The 20,595-nt window shown below is 30.1% G+C and overlaps 1 protein-coding gene across 1 annotated transcript; it reads right to left on the bottom strand.

The window, feature by feature from the left end:
* Positions 1–14,484: 14,484 nt before the first annotated feature.
* Positions 14,485–16,769, bottom strand: LOC115699721 (actin-97). The gene is made up of 5 exons (XM_030627251.2): positions 16,637–16,769; positions 16,110–16,183; positions 15,605–15,998; positions 14,916–15,529; positions 14,485–14,817 (listed from the first exon to the last, which is right to left on the bottom strand). The coding sequence occupies exons 2-5, from the start codon at positions 16,167–16,169 to the stop codon at positions 14,752–14,754; spliced, it is 1,134 nt and encodes a 377-aa protein (XP_030483111.1). The 5' UTR covers positions 16,170–16,183; positions 16,637–16,769; the 3' UTR covers positions 14,485–14,751.
* Between the last annotated feature and the right edge of the window lie 3,826 nt (positions 16,770–20,595).

Here is a 20,595-nt window from a genome sequence, read left to right as displayed (position 1 = left end):
TATCCATCATCTAATAAATGTAACCATTTTGAAAGCCATCGATGTTGAAGAAAGGGCTCCCCAAGGTAATACTTCTTGCTTTTATGGATGGTCTCCTACTGTCCTTAGGGCCAAGCGTACTGCCTCAGTGAAATTTAAGGACAACCAATATAATTTTTATATCTGGAATTGTGTTGACTTGATATCCCATAGGTTTGATAGTTGGTACCCCAAGTTTCATGTCCAACTGACTTGTAATAGTTCATATTATGGAATTGCTAATTAATATGGTACTAATACCAATAAGGCTGCTAGTCAGGATTGGAATATGTCTCCACTTAACCCTTATCATCTCTTCATGATCATAGGTTTTAGGGAGTCTAGTAATTATAACAGTAATCCTTTCTTGCCTAGCACTTTTGGTAAACATTTATATGAGAGTTTTGTTCTCGCCACTTTAAATTTATCCCTTTTCTGTAGATCTTAACTTCCTTTGTTTTACCCTTGCAGCTATGAATAATTTGGAAGATCTCATCTGCAGTCCCAACATCCCTATCAAGCGAGGCAAGAAAAGAAGTGTTCCTAAGGAAGTTACTTCCGAGAAACAACCTAAAGCTCTCAAGAAGAAGAAGGGGCTAATAGGAAGAAAGCTACCTCATCTAGTGTCATCACTGAGCAGGGAACAATCGCTCTGAATGTCTCCACTCCTACGTCGTCTGAATGTCTCCACAGATGTGCAACCCTTAGGATTTGTACATCAAGTCAAATTCTTTGCGACTTATCCAGAGATGGTGTTTTTGGAGCCTTCCTGCCCCTGGCAAAGTATGCAGGTATTGAGAGTTCCTAGGCTTGCTCGCATTATGCTACCCAAAATTGGCATAACTTTAAAACTTTTCAAAAAGATGACTGGGATCTGATCAACAATGGAGACTCCACTGACCCATTAGTGAGGAGTGTTGACCTCTTACAGTCAATTAGTCAAACTTCCAATATTTGTCTATTTATCATCTTTTTTACTTCTTTCTCTGACCTTATTTTTATACAGGCCTCCTTCTTGACATTTAGGGCTCAACAGAAGAGTCTTCAAAACTTCAACCAGCTAAACCTGGAGCTTTGCAAGTCTAATGATTATCACAAGGTTCTGGCTAAGTAGTGGAGTGATGCCCAATCTGCGATTTCTCGTCAAAAGAAGAGCGTCGAAAATCTAGAGAAATTTAAGACAACTTTGAAGACAGATTGAGCAACTTTGCAAGGCTTACCAAAAGGCCCAAAAAGATCTTGAAAAGGCTAATAAAAAGCTTGAAGATGCCAAAGTAAACGCTCATGAGAGGGTTGTTGGGTTTTATGCCCTAAATAAAACTCATTTCAATATAATCAGATTTACTTATTAATATAGATCAAAAATAACATTTAATGTTGCATGGTTCACATGATTTATTTCATGACTATATGTACCTAATGTATAAATTCATCTGAAACCCTTTTCACATACTTGATCCTGTTTATTGTGTCGTCAACACATTGGAAAGTAAACATGACTATGTGAATAAAGTTTCCTAGATTTATCAGACATAGGGTTTTACTGATATGATAATCTACAACAGAGTTTACTTGCATTTGGAGAAGTGTTATGTTCTTTCCAGAGCATTGGTTAAAGTAAAGCTCAGGTTGGATGCATGGAGTATGCATCGGAAGGGACCGATATTGAACTTTGACTTAGATTTATTAAAATTACCGTAATATCTATTCAAGTCAATATCGCCTAGTTGATCCTAGATCAAATGATCTTAATCCTGTTATGATTAGGCTCAATCTCAAGAGGCTATTCATGTTCTTTGATTTGTTAGTTAAGCCTACTTTTGGGTCAGGGTGATACGTACATTTTGGAAACACGGTAGTGCAATTGAGTGGGAGCGCTAACATAAACATGGAATCTATAGCTTATATCTGGCGAATAGTAAGTAAAGGATGATTTCCTTCGAGCTTGACCAAACGAAAATAAATGGTGGAGATCCCATTTCACATAAGCTGAAATATCATTTATACGGGGTTAAGTGTTTTAAGGATAAAATACATTGTAGGGTGTAACGGTAATCTAATCTCTTTACAGTGTAGATCATTTATATAGAGGATCATTGATCAAATTAGGATTATAACAATGGATAACTAATGATGTGTATATATAGTGGAACATATAGAGCATTCTATATACTGAGAGTACAATTCTAAGTTCTATGCGTGGATTCAACGAAGAATTAATAAGTTAGTGAATTTTAGTAATAAATTCTTGATCTACTTATTGGAAGCTCGGTTATATAGACCCATGGTCCCCGCACTATTTGAGATAATATTGCTTGTAAGACTCATATAATTGGTTTTGATTAATCAACTATAATTCTCAAATTAGACTATGTCTATTTGTGAATTTTTCACTAAGTAAGGGCGAAATTGTAAAGAAAGAGTTTTAGGGGCATATTTGTTAATTATGATACTTTGTATGGTTCAATTAATAAATATAATAAATGACAATATTATTTAATAATTATTTATAGTTATTAAATAGTTAGAATTGGCATTTAAATGGTTGAATTAGAAAATTGGCGTTTTTGAGAAAATCAGATGCAGAAAAGATAAAACTGCAAAATTGTAAAAAGTGAGGCCCAAATCCACATGTATAGGGCCGGCCACTTTTGTAGGGTTTTCCCTCTGATATTTTCATTATTTTAATGCCAAATAATTCAAACCTAACCCTAGTGGAATGCTATAAATAGATAGTGAAGGCTTCAGGAAAATTACACTTAAATTTTCTATTTTTCCTTCAGAGAAAAACCTGAGCCTTTCTCTGTCTCTCTCTCTCTATCTTTAGCCGCCACTTCTTCTTTCTCTTCCCTCTTAAATTTCGAAATTCTTAGTGTGAGAATAGTGCCCACACACAGCAAGTGATACCTCAATCATAGTGAGGAAGATCGTGAAGAAAGACATTCAACAAGAAGGAGTTTCAGCACTAAAGATTCAGAGAGAGAGATCCAGGTTCAGATATTGATAATGCTCTGCTACAGAAAGGAATCAAGGGCTAGATATCTGAACGGAAGGAGTCATTATATTCCGCTGCACCCAATGTAAGGTTTCCTAAACTTTATATGTGTTTATTTCATCGTTTTAGAAAGTTCATATTTAGGGTGTTAATCAACATACTTGTGAGTAGATCTAAGATCCTGGTAAAATAATTTCCAACAATTGGCCTCAGAGCCATGGTAATTGATTTGCTTGCAAGAAATTTGGACTTTAAAATGATTGTTTGATGTTTTGGATGGTATCATGTTGTATTGAGTGTTATTTGATGATTGATTGATGTTTGTGAATTTTCGTGAAAAATAATTGAAAATCTGTTTCTGGAATTATTTTTATTAGATATTATGGAAAAAATTAAGCAAGTTACTTTTTTACAGAACTCAATTTCTATTTAATTTGAATTAGTTATGATTTTTTGAAGTTTCGAAAAAAATCGGGGTTGAGCAACAGGGATACGCGCGCGGAACAGGCTGCAAGGAACAGGCTGCAAGCAGCCTCCTGGGCCCACATCACTCGCCCATGCAGCCCCTTGCGAGCCCATGGACTATGCTTGGCATACTGTCCGTACAGCTCGCATTTTTTTTTCGTTTTTCTTCGATTTTTCATGCTTTTTCATGGATTTAACTTCCGATTCTTTGTATAGTTCTGTATTTATACATTTACTATTCCTAATTCAATTCTAATTATCATAATTAAATTAATTAATATTTTTTAAATTTAATTCATGATATTAGTGTAATTTGAATTTTAAAAATAGTAAATATCTATCTTTTTTGCTTAATTATCTATCTTATTTTTAAATTTAATTATATCTTATCTTATTTTTAAATTTAAGGTCAGATATTTAATTTTTTTTTAAATTAAATTTTTTTTTAAATAATTTGACATTATTTAAATTTAAAATAAGATAATTTTAATCATGTAATTTTAAATAGAAGTAAGATATTTTGCTAACTTTTAAATTTTGTTATTTTATTTATTTAAATTACATTTAAAATCTGAAAAAGATATTCATTTATCTTTTTTAATTTTTTATTTAATTTTTATTTATAAAATAACATTAAATTTTTAAAAGTATTTATCAAATTTTGAAATGATATTTAGGTTGGTTGAAACTTAATTTTTCAAAATTGTAGGTTTAATTTTAAATTTAATTTTTTTTTTAAATTTCGAAAATAATTTTTTTATTTAATTAATTATTTTTTCGAAATTATTTATTTAAAATTAAATAAATCCTACATCCAACTATCCAGCTAACCTTGTTGCAGGAGTATGTGTTTTAGCTTGTTTGTAAGTTTTTAAAACCTATTATTGCTTGATTGCAAATAGTCATGGTTAACTTGTTGACAGATCCAATGATCTGATTTTAACTCATGGCTCCCTTGGTCAAGTAATTGTAACAGGTATATTTACAATCTTCTTTCATCTGTATATGACCTAGCAACATGATAGGATCCATCCAAATTGTGTGCCTGTGTGAGCCTATGTGTTTAATTTCATTATAGATGCATATAGGTTGTTGTTGTTAAATAAAATATCATAGTTCTTGATAGATTTTATTTAGGCCCATTTAGTTTTTGGGTCTATTCATTTAATAACAGTTGTTCATTTTAAGGTTAAATTCCTCTCTTTTGGGCCTTGTGTGAGAGTTGGGAGCCATAGTAGTGGGTACGACATACTGAACCCAACACCCCCTCACATGAACTACCCCAATTGTGAAGGCCCATTTGCCTGATTTGAATAACTGTACTAGGTTAATTAAACTAGTTTAACCTAATAAAATTGATTAGCAACATAATTAATTTCATTTATTTTGAAATTAATTTCAGAAAATCATAGTTTAAAGAATTTAATTCTAAGCTAAACTATATATATTTTCTTGTATTTAATTAAATATAGAATTATAACCATCTAGATTCTTTCTGAAGCTTAATTTAAATTTTTTCATTAAATATTCCTATTTAAGTTGATATTTAGTTATCTATAACTAATCAACTTAAATCTGAATATCTTTTGAATTTCAAATTTCAAAATTAAGTTGAGGAATTTTAGGAATTGGTTATTAAGATTCTTTAGATATTTTTTTTTTAAGTTAATATCTTTTCGAATATTAACTTAAAATAGAATATTTTAAATATTTTTTAAGTTAATATCTTTTCGAATATTAACTTAAAATGGAATATTTTCAAATTAAAAGGTTACAACTTAATTTTTGATATTTAATTAAATTTAAATTTGAAAAATATTTAAGTTCTAGAATTTTTCTAATACAACTTAAATTAGATATTTTTTCAAATTTTGTGGAAAAGATACTTAGTCAAATAAGATATTTTCTAGATAGTTATTTCTAGACTACTTATTAATTCTAATATTAAATAGGAAAATATTATACATTGTGAAATTAATTATTTAAATAATTAATTTTGGTGCAATTTATTTTAAGTATATTTTTTCCTAGTATTAAACTAGAGATTAATAATTAAGCCTTCTCTACACTTAATTATTTATTTCTTGAATTTAATACATTTAATTAATTTGAAAATTAAATATCTAAGTTGATTTTCATCATGATACTTAAATATTTCTTTTTCATGACAATTAAATAGAAAATTATTTTTAGTTGAAATTTATTTTTTCAACTAAATTTAAATAATTTTCAAAATATATTTTTTCTTTATTTTATTTCGAAATCGCATTTCTTAAATGCTGGAATTTCGAATTTTATTTGAAAAATAGATTAAAGTTGTAAATTATTTATTTTAATTTTGGACCAACTTAAATCAATAATTTTTTCATTTTTTGATTAATTAAAATAAATAAAGTAAAATATATTTAATTAGAAATTGAATTAATTAGTCCATGAAAATCTAGATAGATATTATCTGTTTTTGCTTGAAGTATTTTTCTAGTGTATTTAATTAAATAGAAAATTAATATTTAAGTTGATTTTTCATCATCATACTTAAATATTTGAAATTTTTCTTATATATTTAATTAAATAGGAAAATTATATTTTTTTGTTGTAAATTAATTTTATTAATTAATTTTGGGCCAACATTAAATTAGAATAATTTTTTCCAGGATTTATTTTTTATTTTAACATGCATTTTCGAAAATTGTATTCTTAAATACTTTAATTTTTCGAAATGCAATATATATTTATAGAAAATTAAATTTGAGTTGTAAATTAATTTAAATTAATTTTGTAACAACTTAAATTGAATATTTTTCTAAATATTTATTGGAAATTATTACTAAGATGAAAATAATTCATGTTATTTTGATATCCATCTAAGTAAAATTTATAAATATTAAATTTAAATTTATATTTAGAATTTTTCATTCTAAATTGGAAATTTTAATTAAATAAATATATATATTTAAAATAAATAGATTAAATAAAGAGAATCAAAGAAAATACAACTCTCTTTAAGTAATGAGCTTTATTATTAAGATATTCGATCTCCATTGTTGGTTTTACATCGCGTTTGTTTTAGTGAGTAATCCTCCCTAATGGAGGAACGTTCATTAGCAATTTCGCACCGTTTAATCTCGAAAGATAAGTAGTTTGTAAGTGTTTTATATGGTATGGATCACACTAATGGTGGCGACCATATTTGACTTAGAAATTGCGAAACAATGGTGGAAGCTCATAAGATAGAATTGCCTTGACTCTCGCCTAAACGGGACAACGCTGAATTCCAATCTTAATCAAATAAAAGGTTGCTAGAATGTTTAATATTTTAGATGAGCTGACAACTCTATTCAATGGATGGTAGCTTTGACTCTCGCCTAAACGGGACACTGATATCAGATTGTTGAAAACCTTGGAAATTATTTAGGATTGTATGTTTTAGTATTTTCACTTGTCATTCCTACTTGCTATATGTTTAATAATTTCTGAATTGTGTATGAATTTATATTGAACCATGTTATCTTCTGTTATTAAGTTGTAGTTTAATTTCGAATCTTCATTGTTGGTCTAACTTGGTTTGTTTATCTAATGAGATAAATCCCTAGTGGATTTTCACCATTAGACATACATAATAGTGTTAGATCTCGAAAGATAAATATTGTATATGCGACATCTAGCTGTTCATCAATTGATGACACCTTAGACTAGTATTTTTACAATATGAAACAAGAAGATTGTATAAATAAGATTACTTTGACTCTCGCTAATCGAAGCATCGTTGGATTCTTATTTATAAACGAAATTATCCTAATTCCTCTTAGCTTATTCATTTCGAATTAGCTTAATAACATATCATTGGATGAATGGTCTATAAATCATTTCATGTCATTCTATATTTTCTCTTAAGAAATTAAATGACGCATATGATTATAATCCCGAAATTCTATTCCCAATTGATATAAAACCTCAATCTTAGAAATCTCCTACTTGTATGGGCAAATAAGACTTACAGTTATATTAGTAGTGGTGGTCCAAGATAGAATTACTCATTATATTTGGTTGAATTTAAGTCTTTGACTTTAATTTTAGAATCCAAACATAAATTTTCTTATATTTCTATTTCCAGAAGCAATACAGTTACACTTTCCAAGTGTTCAATATCCATCTTCTATTAATGGATTCAAACTGTATGGAATATGAGTTTAGTATTCTGTGACCAGGATCCACTTGCACTATTCTAAGAACTCTTTGATGTAACTATACCTAAGTCATCAAAAGACTCAACCACATTTTTTTTATTAATATATGGCATTTGTATCTTGATCATAGTGGATTTGACAAGATCAATCTCTGCAAAGAGTTAATATGTCTATATCCACTGAAAGTAGTTCATCTCATTCGCAGATGGATGTACATTCAGGGATGGATATGAGTTTTTCGTTGTATTCTTAAAACGATCACTCTAGATTATACCTTATGCAAAGAAATTTGAAATGTTTGAAAAATTTCTTAAATTTCTAGCAATGGTTAAATCCATTAAGGTAAGTGGTTAAAGATCTTGCGAACTGATAGGGGTGGAGAAATAGTTAGTAGATATGCAGTTCAAAGATCATTAAATTGATTTTTGAATTATATCCAAGCTTACCTCCCCAGAAATTTTGAGCTGCATATTGATGATTAGTTACTAGTCGTTGCCTGATTCCTTCTATGGTATACAATTTCAGAATGATGTAATGGTTGTATACTTAATGTAAATCATTACTAGATCCGTGGATGACCTAATCAAAATCTTAAGAAAAGCTAGAACTGTTAACCATGGTTTGTTAGCTATTCTAAGTGATTAGGGGTGGGCCATCCCATTGTCAATAGATAAGAAAGTGTTTGTTCAAACAAATACTACTTTTCTAAGAAAATGACTAAGTCTGAAAATAAAGTAGCAAATAAAGGAGATATTTTTCTTGATTCCAAAAGTGTTCTATCATCTTATATGACATATGATGATCCCACTGCCTCTGTTGTCTTGTCACAACCAAAGAGGTTAATACCATTTAGTTTTCTTAGACATAATTCACGGTACCTTGTCGTAGTGGGAGAGTTTCAAGGAACTCACCTTCTTATGACTTGGGAGACACTAGTGATTTAAAATCCATTGTGAGTTTAAACAAGTAATGGATTGTCAAGACAAGAAACTAAGAAGAAAAGCCAATAGAACTATGGTTTAATCCATTCACATGGAGCAACCTAGACTTTCTATTACAAGGACATAAAAGGAAATTTTGTTTATAAGTCTATTCAATGAACTTAACAAAACTTCATGTTCCTAGTATTATAGGTTTGAGTTTATCTAAACCTATGGCTTGTGGTATACCTGGTAATTACTTACTCTATTGCAAGCAACTTACTTTAGTAAGATGCTGAAGCATTTTCTTTCTAATGGCAATCTACAGAAGCTTCACAACTTCTCAGGCATAGATTTTATTTATCTAAGGAAAAGTCTCAACTATTCCAGAAAAGATAAAGCCATGAAAGAATTTCTTAAATCAACAGTGAAAGGTCTTAGATATGCCTTTGTATGCCTTAGACCAGACACCTGCTGTTGAGTGGGAGTAATGAGTAGGTATCAGATTAATCCAGGAGAAGAACATTGGAAGACAATCAAGTAAATCTTAAGATAAAGAAGAGGAACTATATATTAGTCTATAAGGGTGTGTTTAAAACTCTTAGACTACACCACATCAGATTTCGAAATTTGCCTTTGTGCTAGAAAATCTTTCTGATAAGATGGTGGTTACTCTGGGGGTGGAATAGTGATTTTGGAGGAAAGGTACTTATTTAGTCTAAGGAAAGTTCTATACATTTTTGGCACCATTCCAAATTGCCTAAACTACTAGTGTTACTTCCTGAATAACCAAGAAGTAGTTGCCAAAGGTATAGAATCCAGTATCCCAAGAGAGTAGACATATAGAGAGGAATTTCACATTATCAATGATTTTGTGATTAAGGAAGAGTAATGGTGGAGAAAAGGTTGTGTTTAATTCAACCTTTCAGATCCTATTACGAGGAGTTTACTACTACTACACTTGATTTGTATATCAAGGTGTTGAGATTATTTGAAATGCACATTTTGTTTTATATTAGTGCAAGTAGGAGTTTGTTGGGTTTTATGCCCTAAATAAAACTCATTTCAATATAATCAGATTTACTTATTAATATAGATCAGAAATAACATTTAATGTTGCATGGTTCACATGATTTATTTCATGACTATATGTACATAATGTATAAATTCATCTGAAACCCTTTTCACATACTTGATCCTGTTTATTGTGTCTTCAACTCATTGGAAAGTAAACATGACTATGTGAATAAAGTTTCCTAGATTTATCAAACACAGGGTTTTACTGATATGATAATCTACAACAGAGTTTACTTGCATTTGGAGAAGTGTTATGTTCTTTCCAGAGCATTGGTTAAAGTAAAGCTCAGGTTGGATGCATGGAGTATGCATCGGAAGGGACCGATATTGAACTTTGACTTAGATTTATTAAAATTACCGTAATATCTATTCAAGTCAATATCGCCTAGTTGATCCTAGATCAAATGATCTTAATCCTGTTATGATTAGGCTCAATCTCAAGAGGCTATTCATGTTCTTTGATTTGTTAGTTAAGCCTACTTTTGGGTCAGGGTGATACGTACATTTTGGGAACACGGTAGTGCAATTGAGTGGGAGCGCTAACATAAACATGGAATCTATAGCTTCTATCTGTCGAATAGTAAGTAAAGGATGATCTCCTTCGAGCTTGACCAAACGAAAATAAATGGTGGAGATCTCATTTCACATAAGCTGAAATATCATTTATACGGGGTTAAGTGTTTTAAGGATAAAATACATTGTAGGGTGTAACGGTAATCTAATCCCTTTACAGTGTAGATCATTCATATAGAGGATCATTGATCAAATTAGGATTATAACAATGGATAACTAATGATGTGTCTATATGGTGGAACATAAAGAGCATTCTATATACTGAGAGTGCAATTCGAAGTTCTATGCGTGGATTCAACGAAGAATTAATAAGTTAGTGAATTTTAGTAATAAATTCTTGATCTACTTATTGGAAGCTCGGTTATATAGACCCATGGTCCCCGCACTAGTTGAGATAATATTGCTTGTAAGACTCATATAATTGGTTTTGATTAATCAACTATAATTCTCAAATTAGACTATGTCTATTTGTGAATTTTTCACTAAGTAAGGGCGAAATTGTAAAGAAAGAGTTTTAGGGGCATATTTGTTAATTATGATACTTTGTATGGTTCAATTAATAAATATGATAAATGACAATATTATTTAATAATTATTTATAGTTATTAAATAGTTAGAATTGGCATTTAAATGGTTGAATTAGAAAATTGGCGTTTTTGAGAAAATTAGATGCAGAAAAGATAAAACTGCAAAATTGCAAAAAGTGAGGCCCAAATCCACATGTATAGGGTCGGCCACTTTTGCAGGGTTTTCCCTCTGATATTTTCATTATTTTAATGCCAAATAATTCAAACCTAACCCTAGTGGAATGCTATAAATAGATAGTGAAGGCTTCAGGAAAATTACACTTAAATTTTCTATTTTTCCTTCAGAGAAAAACCTGAGCCTTTCTCTCTCCCTATCTTTAGCCGCCACTTCTTCTTTCTCTTCCCTCTTGAATTTCGAAATTCTTAATGTGAGAATAGTGCCCACACACAGCAAGTGATACCTCAATCATAGTGGGGAAGATCGTGAAGAAAGACATTCAACAAGAAGAAGTTTCAGCACTAAAGAATCAGAGAAAGAGATCCAGGTTCAGATATTGATAATGCTCTGCTACAGAAAGGAATCAAGGGCTAGATATCTGAACGGAATGAGTCATTATATTCCGCTGCACCCAATGTAAGGTTTCCTAAACTTTATATGTGTTTATTTCATCGTTTTAGAAAGTTCATATTTAGGGTGTTAATCAACATACTTGTGAGTAGATCTAAGATCCTGGTAAAATAATTTCCAACAAGGGTTAACTTGGTGGCCAAGCGTTCCATTCACAAAGCTTGGATGGTGAATCTAGACATGGATCTCAACTTTTTGGGTGAGGCAGCCAAGGCGATGCTAGCGTATTTTAAACAAACTAAGGAAGAAGAAGGAGCTCTCTCTAATGAGGTTGAGGTCCCTGAGGAAGAAGAATAAGATCTTCCACCTAAGTCTCCCACCATGGAGACTTAGTTTTAATAATTTTTGAACAATGGTCTTTTGGTCTAGACAATATTTGGCCCTTTGTGGCACTTATTATGAATGTAATTATTTTTATTTTGCGTTGTTAGATGGCCAACTTCACTTTAATTACACTTATAATTTTTATACCAGTTTAATCAATATATTTCCTCTTTTTTTATGATTTGTTTTTTATTTGAGTTATGAATATTTTGAAGATGTTATGTATTTTTGTTCATGAATAAGCTTTATCTACATAACTTTGACAAAACATTTTTTCTCAAATTTAAGCCTCGAGTAAGTAGCGAACTTAAATGTCCTTGTACAATTAATTGTTTCTAAACACTTTTGATTGCATGTGTGCGAGTAGTTTATATTCGTTTGTATATTTAATGAAGAGCAAACTTGAGCACTTTGAACAGTATAACTATTTTAAATATTTTTAAATTGCTCATGTGAATAGTTTATCCTCTATTCACATTTTAGCTTGCGTACTATTTAACAAGACTCACTAAGGGATCTTGTTTTTAGTACATGCTATGTAATTATTCAGATTGCATTTAGCTTGATGTTGATTGCAAGTTCTTCAAGCTATCCCCTCATATGCCATGGCCTGTTATTATATTCCTACTACGATTTGTAAGGAAATTGAATCTATGATCTCTAAGTTCTGGTGGAGATCCATTGAGGAGTCTCGTAAAATCCATTAGAAAAACTGGCCAAGTGTTTGTCAATCTAAATTTGTGGGAGGTTTGGACTTTCAGTCTTTAACTCATTTTAATCAGGCCATACTTGCTAAGCAAGCTTGGAGAGTTCTCAAGTACCTTGATTCTTTATTGAGTTGTATCCTTAAAGCTCGTTATTTCCCTAACTCCTCCATCCTTGAGGCTGTTTCTGTTCATAGGCCCTCTTTTTCTTGGAGAAGCATTTTATGGGGACGTGACTTACTAAAACCGGGGTTAATTTGGAAAGTGGAAAATAGTATGGATATCAGTACTGTAGAGGATCGTTGGCTCCCTGGCTTTTGGCTTAAATCTTAATCCTCTTCTTCCCCTCCTGATCCTAACTTGTCTTTTTTCATTTCCCTTTCTGGTGATTGGGATCGGGGTAAGCTACAGGAATATTTTGATAGCACGTTCATTGATGAAATTCTTCGTGCTCCAAATTCTGGCCATAACTGCAATGATATTTTGATTTTGGGCCTTGACCCTACAGGGATTTTCAATGTCAAAATTGCTCACCATTTAGCTCTTAAATCTAGAGATATGCCCACTTCTTCCTCTATTGATACTAGTAAGTATTTTTGGTCTAAAATCTGGTCTTTTGGTGCGCCACCTAAGGTTAAACATCTGATCTGGCGTGCTCACTCTCATTCCATACTTGTTTCCTCTTCTTTATTTTTTCGACATATCATTCCCTCCCCGGTTTGCCCCATTTGCCAACTAAAAATGGAGACTGTGGAACACGCTATCCTTGAGTGTCGTCATGCCAAAAAAGCTTAGAAGCACTCCATGTTTTTCAGTTATTATAATATGCATAAAGGCAGGGATATTAACTTGTTTATTTCTGGTGCTTTTGATCTATATGACAAATATAACTTGGCCCTTCTATTTTTTTTTCATTTGGGCAATATGGAATCAACGTAATAATATATTTCATAATAAAAGGGGTTTTTCTCCCATGCAACTTTTTGATTATGCTGCCAATTACCTATATGACTATGTTAATGCCCATTGTGAACAACTTAAATTGTCAACACACACGAAAAGTAAGAATAAGCAAGTGACTCGGATTCCTCCTGGGCAATGGATAGTCCATACTATTGCAGCCATTGATTATGTCTCCAAGAAGCACAATTATGGAGTTGTGGCTAGAGACGTTGATGATCATATCAAGGCAGGTTTCGTGACTCCTTGTACAGGCTTGACCCCTCCTGAAGTGGCAGAGGGTAAATCAATCCTAACAGCTCTAACCTAGATTCAAGCAGTTAAGTTGTCGGTGTCGATTATTGCTTCAGATTGCAAAAGTGTGGTGAATAAAATAAACAACTCTTATTGTAATAATTCTGTTCTTAGTGATGTTGTTAATTGTATTAAGAACTCATTGTTGTTCAATCCCAACTTGCTTAGAGTTCATGTACCGAGAGATAGCAATAAGCTAGCCCACCATCATGCGAAGGCAAAGTTAGGATTAGACAATGAGTGTACATGAAATGATTCTTTACCTTCCGTTTTGGCCTGATTACTTTGTACCCAAACTCTGTATTTTCTGTTTTATTGAAAGTTTTTAAGTTCTTCTTAAAAGATAATGATTTATATTATGCAATTCCCATATAAACTAAAAATGTATTAATTTTGAGGACTTGAAACTAAGCAAAATTAAAAATACTAAATATTTATATAAAATAATAATTAATTTTCGTGATGCACATTGTATGGAACCTACACAAAATAATGATATTTCTTGAACTATTTACAAATTTGATTTTTTGTTTCACTTTATAATTTTATTTGATATTTATATTATATTTTAAAAAATAAACAAAGTAATTGCTCTTCGCATAGATCTATTACTTAGATAATTTAAAGCATGAAAGACTTGCTCTTTAATTACAAGTCTAAAATTACACCAATCACAATATTTTATGTCTTTTAAAGATTTGGGCATTATAATGCTAGCAATAAAATAAATAATTTTTATTCAAATTAAACTAAATGAGTAATTAAAAATAATGCTTAAATTTTTAACATGCAATAAAACACACTTAGAATTAAGATACAAGTATGTTAAAAAAAAAAAAAAAAAAAAGAATTTGCAATTATACCATATGAATACCATACAATACACAACTTTTTCACATGTGAAGAAAAAAAATAAAAAATGAAAGATTGTTCAAAATAAAAGTAGGAAACATGAATGAAAAAATTAAAATAAAATAGACAAAGAGGCTATATATAGCCACTTAATTAAAAGCATTTATCTCTGTAATACAAAATGTGTGTAGTAGTGTTAGTTTTAATCCAACTTTTGATTTTCATGATTAGAAGCATTTCCTGTGAACAATTGACGGTCCAGACTCATCATATTCTGCCTTTGCAATCCACATCTACACTCAAAAAATCAACAAATATTAGTATAGATAATTTTTCAATACACATGTCAAATTTTTTATTATATACATCTCTGTGATGACACATTAATTACCTGTTGGAAAGTACTTAGGGATGCCAAAATAGAACCTCCAATCCAAACACTGTACTTTCTTTCTGGTGGAGCAACAACTTTAATCTTCATGCTGCTTGGAGCCAAAGCAGTAATCTCCTTGCTCATTCGATCAGCAATGCCAGGGAACATGGTTGAACCACCACTAAGGACGATGTTGCCATAGAGGTCCTTCCTAATATCCACATCACACTTCATGATAGAGTTGTATGTGGTTTCATGAATACCAGCAGCTTCCATTCCGATCATGGAGGGCTGGAAGAGAACTTCAGGGCACCGAAATCGTTCAGCGCCAATGGTGATTACTTGGCCATCAGGTAGCTCATAGCTCTTCTCAACAGATGAGTTGGTCTTTGATGTCTCTAGTTCCTGCTCATAATCAAGAGCAATATAGGCCAGTTTCTCCTTCATGTCTCTCACTATTTCTCGTTCTGCTGTAGTTGTGAAAGAGTAACCGCGTTCGGTCAAAATTTTCATAAAGGCATCTGTGAGATCACGACCTGCAAGATCCAAACGCAAGATGGCATGTGGAAGGGCATAACCCTCATAGATGGGAACTGTGTGACTCACACCATCACCCGAATCAAGAACAATACCTGAAGAACAACAAAACATAAAAGAGAACATTAGTTGAAAAAAAAAACCAGGCAAAGGATCTATTGATTGCTTACCAGTTGTACGACCACTTGCATAAAGCGAAAGGACCGCTTGGATAGCTACATACATAGCTGGAGTATTGAATGTCTCAAACATAATTTGAGTCATCTTCTCACGATTGGCCTTAGGGTTGAGTGGTGCTTCTGTAAGGAGAATTGGATGCTCCTCTGGGGCAACACGAAGCTCATTGTAGAAAGTGTGATGCCAAATCTTTTCCATATCATCCCAATTGCTCACAATACCATGCTCAATTGGATACTTTAGAGTCAAAATACCTCTCTTAGATTGAGCCTCATCTCCTACATATGCATCCTTCTGGCCCATACCAACCATCACACCTGTATGTCGAGGGCGACCAACAATACTGGGAAATACAGCTCTTGGAGCATCATCACCAGCAAAACCAGCCTAAAATTTCAATATCAATACCAATAGTATAATTGAAGTTAAAAATGCATCTCAAGGGAATTCGTCAATGCTCTAAAAAAGATAACAAAATAATAGGTTTTGAATCAATACCTTCACCATTCCGGTTCCATTGTCACAAACAAGAGGTTGAATATCCTCACTTTCTGCCATTTTCTATCACCTTTCTTTAAAAGAAAAAAAAAAACTATGTTTAGTGATCATCTCAGCAACTAAAATATCCTTTTTAAAATAATTTTATAGAAGATAATCATATATTATAATATTAAAAAAAAAAAAAAGAAGAGATCAAGCATCATTAACCCATTTTATATTATATTAAAGAGAGAAAATTATGCACATCATCATCAAAACATTAGAAGTAATAATGTAATCTAAGAAGATCTAAAAACTTTTCCTCTTAAATTTCAATGTAAATCTAACATATATTGGATGTAAATAAGTTTATCATATCTAGCTAAGGAAACTAAACCCACGCATTATTTCATTTTGTCTAAAGAAATTATTAAAATATCTAATGGGCAATGATAAATCATAAACTGAAATCAAAATAACTACGGTAGATGAATACAAAAATAACACAAAATACAAAATGAAAGGATACTAGAAAAAGAAAATACCTTTCAACAAAGATTATGAGAATTTAATTTCTTAAAAAAAATTCATAATAAATTGTGATCTTCGTACTCAATGATAATGCTTTTTCTTAAAATGTATATGTATTATATATAAAATGTAAAATTGATGTAGGAAATAATTGATTACTAGATATTGTCACTTATAAATAGTGCTAACAATCTTCTTAGAGGTTTAACAAATTTTTTAGAAGACCTAGCAAATATTGTAGGATGACCAAGTAAAATCGATTACAGTGGAAGCCAAATATAGATTAATAGACTTTGATGATTGAGAATACAAAGGTAAAAGTCAACTAATTATAAGAAAAAAAATATGAAAGAACGTGAAGTAAGGAAGTAATAAAGGTTAATATATATGATTATATGGGAAACTTCTCAGCCTATATTGATTTATTAAAAAAAATCAAAATAGTAATAGCAATAACAGCTGCCTTTTTTATTCTTTTAATTCATTCTCATCTTTTTATTTCTTGCATATGAAAGGAGAGGCTCATATTTGTGATATAAGTGACACAAAATAAATGAGTTTAAGGGATAATTTTTTTTTTTTTTGAACAATAAGGGATAAATTGATTGATAACACTTTTTTAATTAGGAAACTGAAAATATTTTACAAAAATATGTTATATAAAACTGTTTTCATTTTTTAATTTTTAATTGAGAATCAAAATTTTAAAAATTTTGAAAACAGAAAAAAAAAATTAATTTCAAAATTTTTTTAAACAATTTTTTTTTTCTTAATCAATATTTTGGACTCCGACCCTAACCTGGACCTTAGGACTCAAACTCTGGCCCCGACCCCAGCCCCGAACTTGAACCACGGCCCCAGCCCCAACTCCAGACCCGAACTTGGATCCGACTTAAATAAAATAAAAGAATAAAAATAAAAATAAAAGCAATAAAATATATTTTTTGTTTTCTATTTTTAAAATTAGGAAACAAAAGTGGTTATAAAATATATTTTTATTTTTTAAAAATACAAATTTTACTTTGGGAAAAAAACAAAAAAATATAAAAAAAGAAAAAAAATTACAAAAATACTTTGGCCCGGCCCATTAAACATTTATACAGTCCACATACAAATATTTACAAAAATACCACATGCACTAAGCCTTCAGCTGTACAGAGCGAACCATGAAGATGAAAATACGCGCTCGTTTCAAAACCGCAAAACAACCAAAATGAAACCAAAACGAGAAAAATACAACTATTAATTCTAGTAAAATCAACTGGAAAAGAATACCTGCAATGATCTAAACTGAAAATGACGAAAAAAAAATCAGAAAAACTGTGAAGAAACTGAAATTACACATTTGTTTTCTATTTTATTCGATCAAAATAACTCCCCCTAATATCGAAATCTATATTCATGAAATGTAGATCTGTAACAAACAGATCTGGAGCTCCCACTAAATCCAAAACAATGTATGATGTGAAAAATTAAAAAAAAAAAACTCATGAATAATACATCTACGTATATACAGTTGCATTTTGATTTATTTTTTGTTTTGGTTGCCTTATAGTTGCATTATCGTTTTATGATAGTTTATATATTATGCAAGAATTTAATTTGATGGGGACTAAGAAATAGTAGTTATACATAGTAAGTTTTGTGCAAATAGTTGCATATTAATTTTATAGTGAAATAACATATGCAAGTAGCAAAACTATAACAAAACTACAAAACAACTGTATGCAAGTGCAAATAGTTGCCTTATAGTTGCATTATTGTTTTATGATAGTTTATATATTATGCAAGAATTTAATTTGATGGGGACTAAGAAATAGTAGTTATACATAGTAAGTTTTGTGCAAATAGTTGCATATTAATTTTATAGTGAAATAACATATGCAAGTAGCAAAACTATAATAAAACTACAAAACAACTGTATGCAAGTGCAAATAGTTGCCTTATAGTTGCATTATCGTTTTATGATAGTTTATATATTATGCAAGAATTTAATTTGATGGGGACTAAGAAATAGTAGTTATACATAGTAAGTTTTGTGCAAATAGTTGCATATTAATTTTATAGTGAAATAACATATGCAAGTAGCAAAACTATAATAAAACTACAAAACAACTGTATACAAACTAAAATACAGGAAAAACTCTTTGAACATCAACATCCATGATAAATCTCATTGTTACCCATTGATGATATAAAAATGGGACTGACCAGGTTAATCTAATCTATTAGCTTTGCCACCTTTACTCATAAATCTTAATCATGTTTGTCCTAATACTTTTCTAATATTAATTTTATAACTCTACTCACGTCAATACTAGTATAAGCATGAATTAGATCGTTTTCTTTTCAAGTATAGAATATCATCGGTAATTGTTTCTTATTATTTTATTTTGTTATCTAATTATTTCGACGTGGCTTTGAGCTAGTCCAGCGAGAATGAAAATGACATTAAAATTGTACGAATTTATTTGTACATGCTTATATCAGTTGAATGGCCTAGTCAAAGTCTTCTCTTTTGTCATGAAAGTATTTCAGAAGTTGTAAAGTTAAACTAATAAGTTAAAAAGATTTAATTAAAAACTGAAATAAATTAAAAATAAAAAGAAAAGAAGAAAAAAAGAGAGTGAAATGATGGATTGATTGATAGAAGTCAATCCTAGACCTAAGCAACAATATATAAGAAACTAGCTTTACAATTAAAAATTAAAAATAAAAAGAATAGAAGAATTGTTATGGAAAAAAAAAATTAAAAATTAAAAACTGAAAATAAAAATAAAAATAAAAAATTAAAAACTTAAATAAAATAAAAAATTAAAAATTAAAAACTGAAATAAAATTAAAAATAAAAAGAAAAGAAGAAAAAAAGAGAGTGAAATGATGGATTGATTGATAGAAAATGAAAAAAGAGAGGGAAGAGAGTAGGATTTGATAGATGATGGATGGAATGATGACTAAGTGGTATTTGTGTAATAAAACCAACTTTGTAAGTAAAAATGTAGACATAGGCGTGTAGAGGTATTTAGGTAATAAATTGTGCAAAATGGATTTTTCATGTAAAAATTTCTTTTACTTTTATGTTTGTGATTAAAAATTAAAAAATAAAAGTATTACTAAATGCCCGTTTAATATTCATGTCAAAATCGTGTTGACATATGTTTAACACATTTATTAAACATGTCGTTTTTTAGCTCGACACACTTAACTTGAAATAATATGACTATAACACGTATAAATATATATAAGTATTTTTAATTTTATATGTTATGTGAAGTAAATAAAAATCTCTAAAAATCCTAGCTGTATATTTATGTATACATATGTATATAAAATTCTTTTTTTTTCTCATTTCTTTTATATAAATAAATTATGAATTTTATGAATAATATCTATGGTTTTATGTATATAATTATGTTAATAGTGTGAATTTCTTTTTGTGTTATAACTTGTTTAATTGTGTGTTAATAAAGGTGTCAATTTCGAGTTTATGTCGGGTAACTTGTTAAGAAATTGTGTCGTGTTTATATTTGAGTATTGACACGATTAATAATCTTATTATGTTAGTATTTAATATCAATGTATCGATATGAATAAGAAACAATAAAAAGAATTTTGTCGATATGAAAAGTAGAAATTACAATGTATACCTATTTTATTTTATTTATTTTAATTTTTACCCTTATTTCTATATTCTTTAAGATATACCCACTTTTATAGATGATGTCCCAATTATACTCCTTAGGTTTATGTAAATTATGTGATATACTTAACGGTGAAAGTATATTAGGCAACTCACTCATAAAAGTGGATACATTTTAATGAAATATAATATAAGGGTATTTTTGATTATTAGATAAAAAAAAAAAGTATTTCCCAATTTATCTCTCTAGAAAACTACACAACCCTCTTTAAGCTTTTCAAACCATATATTTTTATTTATTTATTTATTTAGCTAAATGACCTTAAAAAGTTT

The sequence above is a fragment of the Cannabis sativa genome, chromosome 8 (assembly GCF_029168945.1).
Source record: "Cannabis sativa cultivar Pink pepper isolate KNU-18-1 chromosome 8, ASM2916894v1, whole genome shotgun sequence".
NCBI lineage: Eukaryota > Viridiplantae > Streptophyta > Magnoliopsida > Rosales > Cannabaceae > Cannabis > Cannabis sativa.
This window is presented reverse-complemented; position numbering and strand designations above follow the sequence as displayed.

Excerpts from the sequence above, each read along its gene's own strand:
- LOC115699721 (XM_030627251.2), bottom strand. The coding sequence starts at position 16,169 with ATGGCAGAAAGTGAGGATATTCAACCTCTTGTTTGTGACAATGGAACC. Across the intron at positions 15,999-16,109 it reads ATGGAACCGGAATGGTGAAG|GCTGGTTTTGCTGGTGATGA; the intron begins GTATTGATTCAA and ends TTGAAATTTTAG. Across the intron at positions 14,818-14,915 it reads CCCTAAGTACTTTCCAACAG|ATGTGGATTGCAAAGGCAGA; the intron begins GTAATTAATGTG and ends TTTTGAGTGTAG.